Source organism: Trachurus japonicus, chromosome 10 (genome assembly GCF_045865225.1).
Source record: "Trachurus japonicus isolate A0001 chromosome 10, Traja_1.0".
Lineage (NCBI taxonomy): Eukaryota > Metazoa > Chordata > Actinopteri > Carangiformes > Carangidae > Trachurus > Trachurus japonicus.
This window is the reverse complement of record NC_140916.1, coordinates 18081954-18100736: the sequence shown is the minus strand read 5'-3', so window position 1 is coordinate 18100736 and position 18783 is coordinate 18081954. Positions and strand designations below refer to the sequence as shown.

Below are 18783 nucleotides of genomic sequence, written 5' to 3'. Positions count from 1 at the left end.
ACAGCTCAACCACACTGTGCTTAATGCAGATAACAAGGCCCCTGCTGACTCGCTGTCAAAGACCTGGCTGCTCACAACTCCACTATCCGGACTTGATTTTAATTTCCTCATAAATTAACGTCAGAAGTTTGCTTTATGTAGTTTTTGGCCACGATTCAACCAAAAGAAAAACTGCCTTAGCCTCCTGAAGCTGCTCCCATCTGAGCTCAATCAAAGTGTCTTTTAATTAGGTGAAAGTAAAAAAAAAAACCAAACAAAACAAAACATTGGAATGATTCTCATTTGATCGGAGAGGATAAAGTTGGTTTCAGTGGCTTCTGGCTATTAATTGTCTTCCTTCGGGGAGTTTCTGACTCGTATCGCTTCCTGTTTGTTGTCACACATGTCAAACTGTGTCGATCAAGACGGCAGAGAGTGAAACTGACGCCCGACGAGGGAGCGCACTGGGCGGGCAGGGCGATGCGAAGACCGGGGCGCTTAAATCTTTCATCTGAAGAATGGCCGCTTCGACGATAACAGGATTGGCGTACACCTACTAGCTCCTGACCCATATTTCCGAGAAAAACGTTGTTTGTATCGCTCAAGAAGAAATCAAGGGGGGCGACTGTGTTCCCTATAGCCGGTCTCTGCTGCGCACACAGCTCCAGGACCAGCGGTGGGGTCGGTGCGCTCTGGCAGAAAGCGTCCAGCCTCCTCCTCCTCATCTCTGGGCTCACAGACAGCAGTCAGTGCTCCTCTCTTCATGCCTCCACGCCTCAGTGACCGGTCGTCATCTGCGGGATTCCTCGCAATGAAACCGATATAGTCCTTTTTTTCCCTTTTAAAATTTTTTGTTCCACTTTCTTTCTTTACTTCACAACGAGGGCAGAGGAGAAAACACGCGCCAGAAACAAGCTCCATCTGCAAGTTTTCGTGTGTCTGTCGCACTGGAGGGGAGGAAGCGATGGCAATCCCGGTGAAAACAGCGTTGGCTTTCCTGGTTCTCGCTGTGGCAAGTGAGTAATCCTTTCAAATCCTCCCGGAACGGGACGGGACGGGGTAGGGAAGCTTTGACTTTACGTACGGGTCTTTAATCGGACTGTCAATTGTAAAATAGCACACTGTGCCCATCACAGTTTATAGTATAATCAATGTAGGAAGTCTGACCAGAAATTGGATGTAATATCTGGTGTTCTTTGTAGCTTAAACCACCATACCACTTTCTCTATCTCTCCTGTGTATATTTCAATGTTAGGGAAATGTTTAAATCACATTTTCACTTTACATATAACAGGGGGGATGCTGGAAAGCAGGCCAGTGGGGAGAAGTGGTGGCGTTCCCGTGCGTCAAACACTTTAACACGTGATTCAGCACGCGTCAATTAACTAACTTGTTCCTCTTTACACAGCAAACCCACCGAATCACAATGGAATTGCTTAATATACGCATGGGGGCATTATCCCAGCATTCATAGCCTGTAATTTAAACAACATCCAAAATTCAGTATCATATTGGGCTGAATCAACCGGCTCTGTGGTTTCCTCGTGGTTCATTTAACATCTGGATGGTGTGGTGTTTAAATGTATCTTGGTGAAATCTCATAATGGTATTTTGTGGCCCTTTACTGTGCTTAATGGCCTGCAGTATGTATGTGTGTGTGTGTGTGTGTGTGTCAAGGCCCTGTGGTGATGATCATGGAGGTGGAGAACCTCAACACAGTGGAGCCTCCATCACATGATGTGCAAGAGAAGCTTCTTTCTCTTCTTTTTCTATTACTGTAACTGAAGCGACTCACGAGGAGCTGTCCACGGTGCTGAACCAGGCGGTGGAGAGGGTGAAGCTCACTCAGGAGCTGTCCACGGTGCTGAAGCTGCATCCGCTGCATTATCCTGCTGCAGCAGTCAACAGGGCAAACTCCATTAGTTCCTCAAGTTCCTTCAATGTAGTTTCACTGGGTCTTTTCATCCCTTGTATAAGTTGGACATGCTTTCATGGGAATTAAAGCAGGCTGTGTGCTGATGATAGAAATATGAGTTAATATGGGTGACATTTTTTAAGGCTAAATTCAGCCAGTAAGTTCAAAAGGAAGTTAGTTTCACTTTTGGGGATATTATGTGTCACTAATGCATAATTCTGGAGAGACACTGTACAGTTGTTCGTCTTAAACTCCATTATGCCTTTATTTTGCCCTTATGACCTTTTAACTTGTTTTTCTCCCTTCCTTCCCTTTTTTATTTTTTTACTGTACCACAATCTTACATCTACATCCAACTCTTATGTCAGCAATACTATAAAAGATAGATTATGAAGATCACACGTTATCAGATCGTGCTATCACTTACAGTAAGGACCTTTTGCACTTTGTTGCGTCTCCTTCCTTCAGGTTGTTCCCCCTAGCTGCTTCCCTCCTCACCTTACCTCTCCTTGACCTTTTTTATTGCCCTTTTTGTTGGGTAACAGATCCAAGTGACTTCCTCAGTATCACCTGTGCTCAGTCTGCAGTTCAGGCATCGCATGATAGCGGCTCTGTCACTCCTATCAAATCTCACCCTGACTGCAACTGTGAAAAATACTAAAATCCAGGCAACCACTTTGCTGGGATGTATTTTCTCTCTGTCTCATCTCCTCCACTCTTTTCACTCACTTTTTGTCGCCTGCTGCACGCCACATCATCTGCTTTACTCTTGCTCACTTTACTTATCTGACATAATCGGTCTCTTATCACGCACCCCTCTGTCCCCTTGTCTAACAGCTGCATGCTGTAAGTCAATATGTTAATGTGTGCTACGGCTATTCCTGATGCAGGGTTTTGCTCATTAAACACATGCACATTGTTAAGAGTCAGGGGGAAATCACATACAATCTCCATTTAGCTTGTTGCACGAACCCTCACACAAGCGTGACTCTGGTTGTCCTTAGCTCCAGGGTATAACTTTTGTGGGTGGGCAGAAACACGCAGCGCTAAGTTTTCTCCTGGGGTTATTCTAAGGTTGTTGTTTCTCTTGCTTTCTCATAACTGCAGATGCGGTCAAGAGGGCCATGTGTCAGTGAGTCAACACTTCATAGTAAACTATTAGTCATTGCGTTGGCACATTTGTTTGGATGCTGCAGCTCTTTGAATGAGAGAGAGAGAAAGAGGCGGATGAGGACAGAGATCAATGTGCTTTTCAGTGCTAGAGAGAGCTGCATCAGACGCATTTTGAGGAAACTGGTGCAAACTTAAGCAGCAGTAACATGTGAGCGCTGAGGGACCAGAGAGCAGGAAGAAAGCCACTTTTTCCTGCTGTCGCTGTCTCGCCTCTCCTCCTCGACCTGCACATGTTCCTGTCACTGCTGAGTAGAGAGGAACGCGACGCAGCAGGACAGAGAGACACAGTGGGGAAGTAGTGACACATAAAAAAATCATTGTAGTAAAAGAATCGTGGTACGGTTTTATCCTCACAGACGGAAAAATTGTCTGCGATGATGAAAAGTTGGAGGGCAAACAACCAAAAGAAATCCCAAGGGATGCTAAAACCTCTCAGGCAGTAGATGCACCGTGACCAATGTACAGTGCCGTCTTGTAGGAACTCGACCGTGTTGCTGCAGATGAATATGAATGGCACAAGCCGTCTTTTACAGCATGACTGGCAGTCTAGTGAGCTAATTCAAAGACAGCTGAAGCCTAAATTGTTTTGGCCCCAGAAAGGCCACCCCAGATGGTAACACAGTGAATAATTCACTACCCTAGAAAAGAACCTACAGGATGCAGAATTTGGATGTTTTCTTTTCCCCTTCTATGTATCCTGGACTGATGGCACAGCATGTTGATCAGTCTGCATCAGCAGTGTGTCTGAAACTAGCTTGGCTTTGCTCTTTCTGTACAGAATGTCGTTATGGAGCCTTTATGTTGACTTGACCGGATTGTGGAAAAACTCAGAGAATAATCGGTGATTGTGTTGGAGTCTCCATGCCTGTGAGATGATGGCATTTTTATTTTAGCGGTGATGAATAATTGAGGTGTGGAGAGTGCAGTGAGGCAGACAGGAGTGTGTGTATGTGAGTGTGTGTATGTGGGCGTGTGCGTGCGTACACGTGTGATGAAATCTGCTGGTAGACTCCCTAATGCAACAAAACTCCTCCATCTACACTTGCGCCGACCTCATACACATCTCATTTTAGCCTCATCTCCCATTTTAACATTAACTGTCAAAGCCAGCACCTTACATCAGTCTATACAGTCTATAGTGTGCTCCTCCGCCACCCCCAGTCCTCTCTAGCAGTCACATGAAGTCATTTGTCTTTCACAGTTTATTAATTTTTTGTGCTGGGTTTATTTTTATGCCTCTCCCTTTACATTTTTAAGGCAGTATGACATCTCTTACTTCTCCAAGGCAGAAATCAGAGAGCAGAAGTCAGGGGCCATTACAGCAGGTACACAATGCAGGAGCAAAACACTTGTAAATATGTGCAGTTAAAACTGGATTTATTCACACAGCAAATATTCAATTAATGGATGGTGCACATGACTTCTTTACATTTTGTGCATGTGTACATGTAAATATATTTGAAATTATATCAACAGCCAATGACATTTTCATTTTCCACTTTTTCCTTTTACAAAGAGGTTACAACATGCAGTTAATCGCTTTATCACTTGCTACAAGGGATACAAAGCTTGTTTCCAACAAATCAGCAATATCTATCACACTAGAATAAAACAAAAAGAATAATTAGAATAGTTTTAGTATTGGGTAGTCTTTAGCTCACTGGGTAGAGCTGCCGCCCCATGTTGAGGCTCAGTCCTCGGTGCAGGCGGCCCTGGTTCGAGTCCCGCGTCGGACGGCCCTTTCCTGCGTGTCATTCCCCCACTCTCTGCCTCCCCATTTCCTGTCTCTCTCTCGACTACACTATCAATTAAAGGCAATAAAATATACTTAAAAAAAAGAATAGTTTTAGTATCAGTGCATGTTACCTGTTTAATTTCATTTTTTCTGTTTCTTGCTGTGGTTTCCCTCCTGTGATTTGTGATGTGTCTCACCCGTGTGCGATTGTCCTCACCTGTGTCTCGTTGCTCTCAGGTGTATTTAGCTTCTGCATTTCCCCTTTACTTGTGTCACTCCCCTGTTTTCTCAGCTGCCCCGTCTTATCTCTGTTCGTTCCCTGTTTGTTTGTTTTTCCTGTATTCTTTTGGGGAGCTCAAGTTTTGGACTCTCCAACAGCTTTTGCTTTTACTTTTTTGTTTTGTCCTCTCTGTGTAATTTGGTTGCTGATTTTTATATGTCTCATGTCTGAATCTGGGTCCTGAAAAAAACCTTAAAGCATAGCAGACTAACCCCGAGCGCTATAAAAATGGTTTATAAAAGGCTGTTTAGTACTGACCATTGTGTGTAAAATCAGTTAAGTGCAATTTTTCATTGATATGTCTTATTTTACTTTAGCAGCATAGTTTAATAATTTACTAATTAGGTTCCTCACATACATGACTTCTTTGTCAATTTGTCTTCCTGCCTTGACTTGCAGGAAGCCAAAAATCTCACAACTGCAGCAGCAGCTTATAATTAGTACAACAAGAAATCTGCATGTTATTATGGTACAGGCACTGCATACAAACAATGAGCTATTGTGAGGCTGTGACCATCAAGTAAACCCACGAATCACTGCAGTTTCCCATGAAACATTGCCATTATACAGTATGACTCTATGTCATTTTATCAGAAGACGATCTGGAAATTGTTGTGTCTCACACTCCGATGTTACTGTTGTTTTGTTTGTGTGTCTTACCTCTTCCTCTCAGTTGTCTCTGTCTCTTTACCCCCTGTCTAATCCTGACAGACAGAGCGCTGTGTTTCAAAGCTCTCTGAAGACATTCACCCTGGGGGTCTAGTGTCATGTCACAGTTGCTCAGACGCTGGACACTTCCTGTCTCCCCCTCAGATGGAGGTCTAGTGGAGGTTAATGTAGAGTGACCAAGTGTAAAATACACCTCTCCGTCCTGCAGTTAAAGCTCAGTGCCTCTTCTTTTCAGTCTGATCCTGACAGATTTCAGGAAACATTTCTATCTTGAACAGATCTTGATATGACAGCTAGCCGCATGGCCAGTGAAAACCAGTGAGAGCAAAGTGCCAAAATAAACAATATTCACAGTGAAGCTGCCCACTGTACAGTTTTGAGACATCTGGACACAAATATACATTGCTGAGGTCAGTTCAAAAGGGTTTGCACAACTCTTTCAATATGAAGGGTAGACTACAGTATATCACAGTGTCTTTGCAATGGTAGAGCTGAAAACACTGTTGTGGAAAAGCCACTGGAGCCTTCTCCACTAAGAGGATACTGAGGTTTAGCTACTTTAAAGTGGATGAAAAGAATTAAAAAGTAAAGAGAAGGTTAATTGTTAGATGTCTTAGAATTAGATCATCTACAAAATCAATCAAATGCATTTCTCGTGATTTTCCTTTAGACCAGGTCCAATAAGGTTGACGTAAAACAGACATTACTTTATTCATTTTTCTCCTTCACTAAGACATCAACCTGAACTCTTCCTACACACTGACTAAACAGGATCACATGCTCATTGGTCGTCTGAATCTGAATCTTGAATGGTTGTTTGCAGGTCTACCTCTCACAGCTGCACTGCGTCTCCGTGTGAGGCGTATATTGCTACAAATTCATGCAAACATGTGCTTCTGGATTAGGAGACTGCGACACTAATTACTGTGTGGTGATGATATATTTTGGTGTTTGCAGTACATACATACTGTTTAGTCTATCTATAATTCTGTCATTCTGATTTTTCATACTGTCATTTTGCTATTTCCGTCTATAGGACACATGAAATCCATTGCAGGCCTAAAACTGTCTGTCCTGAAAGTGGGGTTCCTGTTCTTGAGGTTTCTTGCATTTTTTTTCCATTAAAGCTCCATCTGGTAAATTTGCGATTTATGTCATTGAACTACATATCTTACTTTAACTTGACTTGTTTGCAACAAATTAGTTGAACAAGGTGGAGACACAGTTGACTGTAGTTCTACGATTTAGGATGAGTTTGGCAGATTTAGGGCCAAACAATAAACTACGTATATGCTTACTGAAATACTTTCCTAGTTCTCTTATGTCTTTTTCATGTTCCCATTAGTTAAATTTAAGTTTAAGTATTTATTAATAAGGGCAAATTGTTAAATTAGCTTGTTAAACTGTTAAACTGCCTGTTAAACTGGTTAATTGTATTATTAAATAAACTTAATAGTCCTTTAAGATGAGATATACACACACTGACCCATGCAATCTTATTTTTTCTCTCACCTTATGGCCTAGACTGGTACACTGCCTATGGTTTATATCTTTCCTGCAAGTAGCTATAGTATCTATAAGCACAAATAAAGACACCACAAAATATATAAATACAAAAGAAAATACAATACAGATAAATCTGTCTCAATATAGTTTTCATTCTGTCAGATTCAGTAGATTCAGTCATCACTAAGAATTCACCACAGGCAGCAAACAGGGCTGTGAAGATATGAAACAAGTTGGAAAACCAGAGACTTGAAGTGTTGTGTGGATTATGCAGATGACTGCCTCATGCTCATTTCTTATTTAAAGTTTCTACTGATGAAATGAGTTTTTGTTTTTTGGATAAACAAGCCAAGCACCAGAGAAATGCGTTGTTCTTTTCCACAGGTTTGAATGTATGAAACTCTGGCAGTGTCCTTGTTTTAAACCACCCACTATCACTGAAGCTCTGTGACCCAGTCAGAAATTGTTCTGTGTTGATTTCATGGGTGAAATCAGCCCTGCGGTGGCCCTGTCTACGTGTGTGTGTGTGTGTGTGTGTGTGTCTGCACAAATGCGACTCATTATCGTCATATGGACTGCAGATTGCATGTGTTGTTAACATGAAACATATGTAACATACATACAGTATACAATGAAATGCTAGTAAGCAAAGTATAGTTTGTGTGTGTGTGTGTGTTTGTTTCACTAAATACAATATTACATCTGATCAGTTTGTGAGGTCAGAGACACACAAACACACACACACACACACACACACACATTACTCTCATTACACACTCATTACATCTGAAGACACGCAGCAGACTACAAATCGCTGCAGCACCTAATTGTTGAGACCTCGCAGCACGAGATTTAAACATCGCTTCACCAACCGCTGCTCTAGGCATGTGTGTGTGTTTGTGTGTTTGTGTGTGCTTCTATTAGTGTGGCTTTTGTCATTTTGATCTCATTAAACTATACTGATGTTCAAGAGGGTCAGCGGTCAGGGAGTTCAGCTGAAGAAGTCAGAGTATTTGATAATAATGTGTCATCTTTTCAGGAGACTGTTTTTCTAAAAACACAAAGAAGGCTCATAAAGGGCCAAGGTTAAGGTAAAAAAGCAGTGAATGCAAAATGCAAATAACTTTCTATTCCTTTTTCAATGTAGCCTCAGTCCCCATTCATAAGTCGCTCACTGTGCCATTGTAACATTCATTTGACATCGGACTTGTTCAGTCTGACTCATGAAACTAAAACATACAGTAATGAAACTTGTGCGTCAACACACTGTAGAGCTGGAACGCTGTATAGGAGGTCGCATCATATTCAAGGTTCATATTTATGCAGATTTCTCCCCCCACATGTGTGACTTCAGCTGTCTAATCACCATAACTACACACACACGTTATTCAATGAGAAGAACCCTCAGTCTGATATCGTTGCATTGTTAATGGACTTGAACTTAATACAACACATTTCTTGTCTGACCCTTTTCTTAACAACACTTAAAACTACATAACCTGATGGAATAACCATCAGAGAAACAGCCTTTGGTGTGGCCAGAAGGAGTATTAGTATAATATGCTCTACATCCTGAGCTAAAACTGTGGTCACAACACTGTGATGATGAGATTTGGGAAGAGAACTGTATTTTTTATTTTTCGTGCATGCTGTAGTTTGATATTTTTGTTGAGTTGTCCAACAGAAAGACTCTTTCCAAGAGCCAAAAGATATTTACTAACAGAATAAGTTAGAGTCCCCTATGAGGTTTAGACAGCATGCTAGGAGTACAGTATTTATGGCACATGTTGTTGATTTGCGAACAAACAAAATAACTATTGATTTATCTTGATGAAAATAACAGAAATAGCTTCAGTGAATCCAGGCACCAAACTGTATGTATTATATTTCCTTGTTGCATAGATGCTTTTTTTTTCCAAGTGAGATATTCTAGATGCAAACAGTTACTATTATTTTAGGGGTTGAAATCAGACAAAAATAAAATTGTTATGGCTGCTCGATCTCCACTTGTATGATAAGATGTGGGATCTGTGTCAACCAGGGAGAACCACCAAACTTTCATTTTAACCTGTAGACTGTTATATCCTCATTGTGTCTGCACTACTTTGTCTACAACAGACAATGTGAATCAAACATTTTTAAAAATCAAAATCTTTTCCTAAACCATCTCTCATAGCCTGATATGTGGTGTTATTATACTGGTCTGTCCCCTATAATTGTTTTTACATACAGTATTTTAGTGTTTTATTGGTGTTTTTTCTTAATCATTCTGCTGGTCTATATACTCCATTTGTGTCTCACTTTGGATGCTTGATGTGTTTTTACTTTTCTTGTAAAGCATTTTTAAACTTTGTTAGTCATTGCAGATCCTGATCCAGACTGTGTGTAGCTGGTTTTCAATTATGTCACGTCCTGTGTACTATGTGCGTGTGTGCAGCTGCCTTGTGTGCGGAGGTGGAGGAGCGGCTGGTTAGTCACCTGTTGTCACCGGAGCGCTACAACAAGCTGATCAGACCAGCTGTCAACAACAGCCAGCAGGTCACCATTTACATCCAGGTGTCTCTGGCCCAGCTGATCAACGTGGTGAGGAAACACAACAAAGCCACCCCGACATATGCGCTTATCATGGAGGCGTAATCTATTCATTTCACATAGTTCAACAACGCAGATGGTGAAAATCTGTTTGCAGTAAATAGAAATGTGCTCAGTCTCTGCCTATAACGCTGCAGCCGTCGACAAACCTTCTGTCTTTGTGTGTTTCAGAACGAGAGGGAGCAGATCATGACCACCAACTGTTGGCTCACTCAGGTTCGTGTCCCTGCTCGTCCTTCTTGTTCCTTATTCTCGGCCTATATATATGTGTGCTTTTGTGTGAGTTCAGGCCAGGGTTCGGGCCACGTCAAAACACTTCCCTCGTAGTGGCACAACAAGTGTCTGAGTCACGTTTGCCATTACCACGCACACATAGACACACGACATGTGTCTGGCTTTAAGGAAAATGTGCAGAGACATCCAGCGTGTTCACTGGTGAGGTCAGCTCTTGGCATGTAGGACAAATATGTTAGTGTGCTGCTGTTTAAAAATACATGAGCCCAAGTTTTATATATGTCTCTGCTTGTGTATATTTCATTTGTGTGTGCACATGTGTGACATTTGCATTTATTGACTTTTGTGTCTGTATGTGCGTGTGTGTCTGTGCTCTCCTCCATCATCAGGTATGGAATGACTACAGATTAATGTGGGACCCTGAAGAGTACGAGGGAATCAAGAAAATCCGCCTCCCGTCACAACACATCTGGCTGCCAGACATCGTCCTCTACAACAAGTACATCTGCTTTGTGCTTTGTGACAGCCAGACAGGATGTGTGTGTGTGTGTGTGTGTGTCTGAAACTAAGTGATTAAAAGAAGAACAGACAGAGAGATTTAGCAACTTCATTGTAGTACCTACAAAAGCCCCATTTCCCTAATATGTTTTCCTTCTATCCTCTTATTCCTTTTATCCTCTTACCTCTCCCTTTTTTCTTTTTTTTTTACCCCACTTGTTACCTATTTCAGGATAATGAATACAACTAAAACCGTCTTGGTAGGCACCTGATAATGAGTGAATTGAACTTTTACATGATAGAGAGATAGAGAATGAAAAAAATGTACCAGCAAGACCAGAGTATTAAAGCTATAGCAGACACCCATTTATTGAACTTTAATTAAGTTAAGTATGAGTCCATTTGAACTAAATCTTGCATCATAGTACAGGTTGCAACAACATGTTTTTGTTTGTTTTAATGTTTTCATCATATACTTTATATCCAAAGGGATGATTAAACAACTCACTGTGTATAATATAACAATTCCCTCAGACGTAATAAAACATCGCCTGCTACTTCCACCTTAAGACAATAAACAGATAAACAAACAACAGAAACTCATACACAAAAACAGCAACAGAGAGAGAAAAAGTAAAGAAAAGAAAAATACAGAAAAAACAACAAAAAACGGTGGAGGTCTCGCATTATTAAAGTCCCCCTCCCGCAAGGGGAGGTTATTTTAAAACATTCTCTGTGGCCTTTAAATTGTGATTATGAAGTTTTTAGCCACAATCACAAAACCTGTGACATTTCCCAGGGCTCTCCTTCTGCACAGCACCAGCAGCTCATTAGCAATGCACCTGGGCGGAGACTGCGCTGCCCCGCGATTTTCATGGGAGGGGGTCTTTAAGTCAAGGCAGCAGAAAGGGAAACTCTAGAGCATGTTATCAAAAGAAGGACACATCATCATTCAAATATGATTCTGGTTTCTAAGTTATCACACCTCAGGTGAGTACATGCAAGCTGTTCTGAGAATGGGCTCTATGCACAGCTCCACCACTTCCTGGATTTAAGGCAGGTCCTTCATTTCCTGTCTTACATTATTGGACAAACTGATTAATCCAGGTGTGTCTGAATAGTCACAATGGTCAGACACACCTGGATTAATCAGTTTGTCCAATAATGTAAGACAGGAAATAAAGGACCTGCCTTAAATCCAGGAAATGGTGGAGCTGTGCATAGAGCCCATTTATTTTTAAACAGTTTAGCTGCATTTTGTACTGTGGAGTTGAATCTACACATGGGATCACTCTAATTTGTCTACTGGATCAATTCATGTATATTCCGGCCATTACAAGTGAAGTGTCAAAGAGAAATCAATGCACTATAAGACTTTACAACCCACATTTACCAGCAGGGTTACTACGGTTAACGAGACGACATCCCAGTACCTTATTGCGTGTTTTTGCATATTGAGTAGAGATGCCCTAAACATTGATGCAAGGATGTTTTGACTCTGTGTGCACATTTAAAAATCATCATCTTGCAGCTGTATTAAATGCCTGCAAGGAAAAAATCAATACACGAGAACCTCAATGCCGTAATAAGTTCATTCAAGAAGAAATTATCCCCACTGCCTCTACCCACTGGAGTGTTGGCTGACACACACACGAAGGCTTTTGGGCCTCACCTCCTGTGTCAGCCATATAGGTCAACACCTGGGTCTGTTTTTCCATCTGCTGGGGTCCTCTTAACTTTCACCACTAATATGAAGCTCACACAAGAGTCCCAGCTCTGCTGTCTCAAATCAAATTACAGAAATAAACTTGAAACTGATTGATTGATTTTTTCTTTTTTCCTGCGCGGTGATATACACATCATCTGATAGCCAGTGGATATTACTGTAAATCCTTTACAGCTGAATGGGATCAACAGCACTTTGTTTGCAATAACTGGAGAACATTTGGCTGTTTGGCAGTATTTCACCTTGATTCTTAGTCATCTGTAGCTAATTCCTTGTCCCTTTCCCTTCACTACCTGTACTAACAAGATTTATTACTAATACAGTATTTAAATGCAGAGAAAACATCTTCAATATCCAGTTAATTTAATACACTTCAATCCAATGACAGCCCTACTGTGGTAAAGTTAGCAAACAGTTACTTAAGCTAATATGAAAGCCTTTTCCTGAATGGAAACTGGAACTACGGCTTTTTACACTTAATTAGGTTTTTGCAAACTCATCAAGGTAGCCCTTGAGTAGCTGCTCTAGAGCTCTCAGTCATATCACATGATCTTCATCAGCAGGTGGAATTTCAAGAACAATGTTTGAACCTCAACTTAATCAAGGAGTCACTGAAGTGGTCAGAAACAAAAAAAAAGAAGAAAATTTCATCATCCACGATTCCATAATGGATGCTGATGAAGACCATGTGATATGATTAAAAAAAACAAAACACCAAGAACATCTAGGCTACTAAATAGACTCTTGAGATGTTGATGTGTAGCTTTGTGTTTTGGTCAGCAGTGTTTCCCCACCGTTTACACAGGCCTTGTTACGATTAAACTTTCACGATCACAGATTGCCGGTCAGCTAAAGACCGCAGTAGGAGCATAACTGCTTAAGAGCATAATGATAGGATATGATCAGCACTACTTTAACTGCAGGTCGAGGTCTCTGGCCAAGTCTGGTGGACCAGAGGTCGCAGTGAGCAGGTGGGGCCTCTGCATTTTTAATTAGTCTGCATATTCACAGCAGCCCCAAAGCATTAGAGACTGAGTGTGATGGTTGGATTCCTGACCTACTTTATAATTGATAGGCCACTTATCTATAATGCATCACCGGCAGGCTTGGTGAGATGAGGAAAAAAAGCCGATCTCAGCAGATTTGAGGTGGGAGGGGGGCACTGTTGTTGCCATGTTGCGGGCATGTGTCCCTGGTCGAGCTCTTCCCTAGAGAAGATAAACACATTCTGCAACTTTCAAAACACAGAGGTGTTGCATGTGTCACCTCAGCAGACACAGCAGAGGTGACACACGCAGCCATGAAATAATTCTCCATACACGCCATCAGTTAGTAGGCTACAGTAAATCCATTTTTCCCCTAAGTAAACGTTTTGCTTCTTTGATGACATGGCTGCAGGATAATACTGTTAATGTGATTTTGATGGCTTCCTCAAGATTGTTGTGGATATTAAAGGGATAGTTCAACATTTTGGCAAATTGGCCCATTGCCATAATCGCTATTGTCATAGCAGTAGGTTCGTTACCTTTAATTGTCGGTACAAGCTATTTTTAGAACGGAGGAGCGGAGCGGCAGGCTGCTCAGGGCTATGCTATGGAGGCTAAGGGAATTTCTTGGTTTTCCTCATCAAACTCATCAAATACACAATCCAACAACTCCAAAAGGCTGTCGTGGACAAGTTGTGAGCTGCACAATCACCACGCTATGAGATAATAACGGAACGTTACGAAACTGAGCTGTTTTAGAGGGAAATTCATGCAAAACCGCTGATGCGTGTTGCGTTCAGGGACAGTTTTTTAGCAAGCAGACTCTGTATTTACCTTGAAAACGGCTCAGTTTCGTAACGTTCCATTATTATCTCATAGCGTGGTGATTGTGCAGGTCACAACTTGTCCATGAAAGCGTTTTGGAGTTTTGGGATTTTGTATTTGATGAGTTTGATGAGGGAAACCAAGAGATTCCTTTAGCCTCCATAGCGTAGCTCTGAGCAGCTCGCCGCTCTGCTCCTCTGTTCTAAAAATAGCTTACACCGACAAATAAAGGTAACGAACCTACTGCTATGACTATAGCGATTATGGCAATGGGCCAATTTGCCAAAATGTTGAACTATCCCTTTAAGTGGAGAGATTATTTTTAAGGGGCAGGTATGGAAGAACTAGCAGGATGTGATGAAACAGTATTCAGATTAAACTCCTGGTTGATGTCAGCTGCTTTGTTCATGCTTCACCATGCTCGTTCACCATGCTCATTCATCTGCCGCTTGGCTATCAGCTTAGTCAAGCCAAATCCAATTCATGCAGGTGTGTGATGTAGCCATTACTACCTGACGCCTATCTTTCAATAGTTTGAAATTAATCATCTTTTGCATGAGGACATTTACTTTTCCTGTGTATTGGCAGCTAGGCTTCATTAATGGAGCGTTCATTCGTGCAGTGCCTGAGCTCAACCTCTGTCTGTTGTTAATCTTTTGCCAACACCAGACCTCATACTCCTCCACCACCATAACCAATATCCAGCAGGATCCTCAATGTGGTGGTAGCAAGATTAGACCAGACTTCCTTCCCTTGCCACTTGTTTCAGCTCCCCCTGGGGAATTCCAGTGTGCTCCCAGGACTGATGGGATTTATAATCCCTCTGTTCAGGGTTTGCCTGTGGGTCTCCTTCCAGATGAAAAGAGGTCTTCAGGGGGCATCCTTATTGAATATTTAAACTGCTTCAACAGGAGCTTGAAATATAAAAAAGCAGCAGTACTACTCCAAACTCTTCACTTATACTTACATGGTTTTAAGTTTAAGCTTCTGTGATATCATGTGTTGACATTGTGGATATGTTTGAATGCTCTTTATGACTTTATCTCCCCTCCTTCCTTTGACTTATCTCCCACCTTTTCTTTCTATCAGTGCCGACGGGACCTATGAAGTCTCCTTCTACTCCAACGCTGTGGTCTCCAACAATGGTGACGTCGCCTGGCTACCACCGGCCATATACAAATCGGCTTGCAAAATCGAAGTCCGTGATTTCCCTTTCGACCAGCAGAACTGCACCCTCAAGTTTCGCTCATGGACATACGACCACACTGAGATTGACCTCATCCTCCTCAGTGATTTTGCCTCACGTGACGACTTCAAGCCAAGCGGTGAGTGGGATATCGTCTCGCTGCCTGGACGCAAGAACGAAGACCCTAATGACATCAGATACCTAGACATCACCTATGACTTTATTATCAGGAGGAAACCTCTGTTCTACACCATCAACCTGATCATCCCTTGTATCCTTATAACATCCTTGGCCATTCTGGTGTTCTACCTCCCATCAGACTGTGGCGAGAAGATGACTCTCTGTATCTCTGTCCTTCTGGCCCTGACTGTGTTTTTACTCCTAATCTCAAAGATTGTACCACCTACGTCTTTAGCAGTGCCTCTGATTGGGAAGTACCTAATGTTTACGATGGTGCTGGTCACTTTCTCCATCGTCACCAGCGTTTGCGTGCTCAACGTGCACCATCGGTCCCCCAGTACACACACCATGCCTCCTTGGGTCAAGCGCGTCTTCTTGTACCGGCTCCCGTCTTACCTCTTCATGCGGAGACCAGGGAGCTCCAACATCCGTGAGAAGTTCCGGAAAAAACACCAGCAGCGATCGTACTCTGACCAGAAGCTGCGTGGAGCCGACGGGGCCACTGGCAGCCCCGCAGGGATGGCAGATTCCTCCTCGTCCTTCTTCGTCAACGAGGAGTCGGCCAAACGCTACGGCTGGAAGATCAGCGACTTGTCAGAAAACACAGAGTTCAGAAAGAGGATGACGCTCAAGTGCAACATTGACGTTGAAGATGCAGTGGATGGAGTGCGCTATATCGCCGAGAAGATGAAGAGTGAGGATGATGATGAAGGGGTATGTGTTTTGAAGAAAAGTAGTATCTGCATGAATAGTATGTGTGTTTGCTTACCTGCTTGATGTGTCCTGCAACTTCCATTCACTTCATAATCTTTACTTTTATCCTTTAGATATCTGAGCAATATTTGATGCAGGACAGTAGCCTTCATGGTTTATTTTTTTCGCTGTGATAGCAATGGGGCTCTATTAGTCGAAATATTGGTCTGTTACTATGGCTGACATGACTGTAACTATAATAATATTGTCTAATATTGTCATTAAATCTTGTAAAGTCACTCCACACAGGATAGTGAGACTGATTTTCCTGTAGCGCCACCAGCTACTAACTATTGGATGGGTTAATATGAAAGACATTAGTTTCCCGCTCAGAATGTAATTTGTAACATTGGTGATCTCCAAGCTTTTCATCCAGTGTTATCATCAGGTCAAAGTTTTGAACTTGTTTGTTTTATGACCTAATCCTTTCTGTCACAGGCTAAATATAAAATCTTATTCTGCAAAGCAAACGCAGTAGCACCATCAATGCAGCAAGTTAGCATGCATGCTCACATTAGCATTTAGCCTAAAGCATCCACTGCTAGTCTTTTCGTTTTTATGTGCAAATTTGATTGATTTAGTAGGTAATTAATTCATTGTAATTAGGAAATTATTATGTTAAAATATATGTGGTAGCCTATTGCATATTGTAATGCAGAAGTGTAAAAACAAATTCTGATTTTATTGGTTGTCACCTCTGGCTCTTGGCTGTAATGAATTTAATAATAGTAATGTAAAGTATAAAGTAATTAATTTTAGATTATAAAATTATAAATGCGTATGCACTTCTGTGGGTAGCACAGTTAAGAACTTTATCTACTTTTGTTCTGATTAAAATTTGCAGCAGCATCAAAGCTCAAAAGTCCCACGATTTTAAATCATAGCAAAGTCATTAATCATTTTAGTTGATATGGTTGTTGACATACCCTTCTCTCTGCAGATTATTGAAGATTGGAAGTATGTTGCCATGGTGATTGACCGGCTCTTCCTGTGGATCTTTGTGTGTGTGTGCGTGGTCGGGACGGTCGGCCTCTTCATGCAGCCCCTGTTCCAGAGTTACAACATCCCCATTGTTGATGACATGGAGCAGAATTGATAGCTACCTGAAACCTGAACTTTGATCTCAACATGACCCAGACATTAACTTTGAGTCCCACCTCCCCCAGAAACAGAGCTCTAATAACATTTTGACACATGAAAACTCACATGTCCGCCTCACACGGCACTCTCACTGGGAAATGATTATAATGCACTTTAGCCCTCTACCACCACCTGCTCCCCTCCAAACTTCCCCCGCCCTCTTCGTCCTCCATCATCTGCCATTCACAGAGGAAACAGGATCTATTTAGTTCAGTGAACTTAAAGGATAATTCTGTTTTATAACAACTTGGGTCACATTTTTATAGGTATAGGCATTAATTAGACATGAACGACTGATCTGTTTGTTGTTTTTTCATGTTATTTGTTTACCTTTCTGCACAATACATGACAAAATAAGCTGGGGGGGGGGAGAGAGAGGGTAAGGCATCCAGCAGAGGTTCCTGGCTGGAATCGAACAGGACGCTGCCACGAAGATGTGAGGAACCTGTGGGATCATAATCATAATCAAAATAAACAATGGCCTAAGCTACTGTATGAGACCAAGACCCAAGTTTTAACAAACCAGAATTGTCTTCTAATTCAAAATGTCATATGAAAGTGTACAAATCTACATTTCTCCAAGGACTGACACGTAGCAGGATTAGAAGAGGAGAACCTTCATCTAAAAGTTTGTTGACCCTTGTGACTGTTCACAAAGGTTGATCCAGCCAGCAGCAACTCAGGACTTGTTTCTTTTCTGTTTAGAAAGGACTTGTTTTTCTCTTTTCTCTCTGGTCCCATCCTATCTTCTTAAGTCCCTAAATGGACATTATGGGGGCTAGCATGCATACATGAAGACACTATTTCTTTCTTTCTCTCTTTTGATTTTCTCCATTTCAATTTATTTTTCAAACCCCAGAGAGAGAAAGAGCCCAAAGACAAACAAAGCTTCAGTATGCCTCAGCAGATAACGAGCCTCACATTGACAACACAACGCTACTGAAGATGATTCCCCTCTATGTTGATACATAGAAGAAGATCGAGCTCTCTTGTCCCTTTGCCAACAGCACACACATACTGGATGAATTTATAATATTTGCCTTTCAAAGTGAGAGGTGACACAAGACAGCTAACTGAAGGACTATCTGAATAATAATAGGTGAGTGTGTGTGTGAATGGGGTGCCCAGCCTGTTTTTTTTTAACCCTCACACACGCCTCACCGTGAGCATGACTCGACGGACAGATCGAATCGGTGTCATATAGTGTTGTGATGTTAAAGCAGCTGTGTTTGAAATGAAAGAGGGATGTTACAAAAGTGCTAATTAAAAAAAAAAGCAAAACTTCGAACCAATGACCATAAGGCTGTTGCTGCTGCTCACCACGCTTCTTTTAAAAAAAGTACAGTACGCTGGTGTCATCGCAGCAGTACTTTTCAGCATCCATCACCAAGGAAACCAGCAATAAT

General features: G+C 41.8%; 1 protein-coding gene across 1 annotated transcript; it reads left to right on the top strand.

Moving 5' to 3' along the window:
* Window positions 1-338: 338 nt before the first annotated feature.
* Window positions 339-18218, top strand: LOC146979712 (neuronal acetylcholine receptor subunit beta-2-like). The gene is made up of 6 exons (XM_085789706.1): window positions 339-995; window positions 9695-9840; window positions 10021-10065; window positions 10473-10582; window positions 15208-16198; window positions 17178-18218. The coding sequence occupies exons 1-6, from the start codon at window positions 944-946 to the stop codon at window positions 17331-17333; spliced, it is 1500 nt and encodes a 499-aa protein (XP_085645832.1). The 5' UTR covers window positions 339-943; the 3' UTR covers window positions 17334-18218.
* The last annotated feature ends 565 nt before the right edge of the window (window positions 18219-18783 follow it).